At 32.5% G+C, this 378-nt stretch overlaps 1 protein-coding gene across 1 annotated transcript in view; it reads left to right on the top strand.

Moving 5' to 3' along the window:
* Positions 1 to 85, top strand: part of LOC104277888 (importin-11-like) — a gene marked incomplete at its 5' end in the record, with an annotated part of 34,596 nt that extends 34,511 nt beyond the window's left edge. Inside the window, 1 exon segment of the mRNA XM_009874675.1 lies at positions 1 to 85. This exon segment is cut by the window's left edge and continues 14 nt beyond it. Within this exon segment, the coding sequence (XP_009872977.1) occupies positions 1 to 85 (85 nt within the window).
* Positions 86 to 378: the final 293 nt, after the last annotated feature.

Below are 378 nucleotides of genomic sequence, written 5' to 3' on the forward strand. Positions count from 1 at the left end.
GGGAGAACAAGGCTTTCAGGCACTTATGGAAACCGTGGACACAGAAATAGTTGCACAGCTACAGGAATTTTTACAAAGCTTCTAGATAAACGGAAACAAGATTTTGTATACCTAATACTCTTTTTAAAAATTATGAAACAATTTTAGCCTTCCATCCTCTATGGAAGAGCCTACTGAAACCTGAAAATAAGTTGTTATAAATAAAAAATAAAAGTTTCTCTTCTTACTGTTAAACTAACTAGTAGTTCTGTATGGGTTTTTTTGGTAATATGCTTAGGATTTTATCAAAAAGTAACACTTCCATAACTCCTAACATGGTATATGCTGTCCCAAATTGTACCATTTCTTTGGCATCATTACTAGCTTTTAGTTCACAAA

This window comes from Apaloderma vittatum, unplaced genomic scaffold, assembly GCF_000703405.1.
Source record: "Apaloderma vittatum isolate BGI_N311 unplaced genomic scaffold, ASM70340v1 scaffold6908, whole genome shotgun sequence".
Classification (NCBI taxonomy): Eukaryota; Metazoa; Chordata; class Aves; order Trogoniformes; family Trogonidae; genus Apaloderma; species Apaloderma vittatum.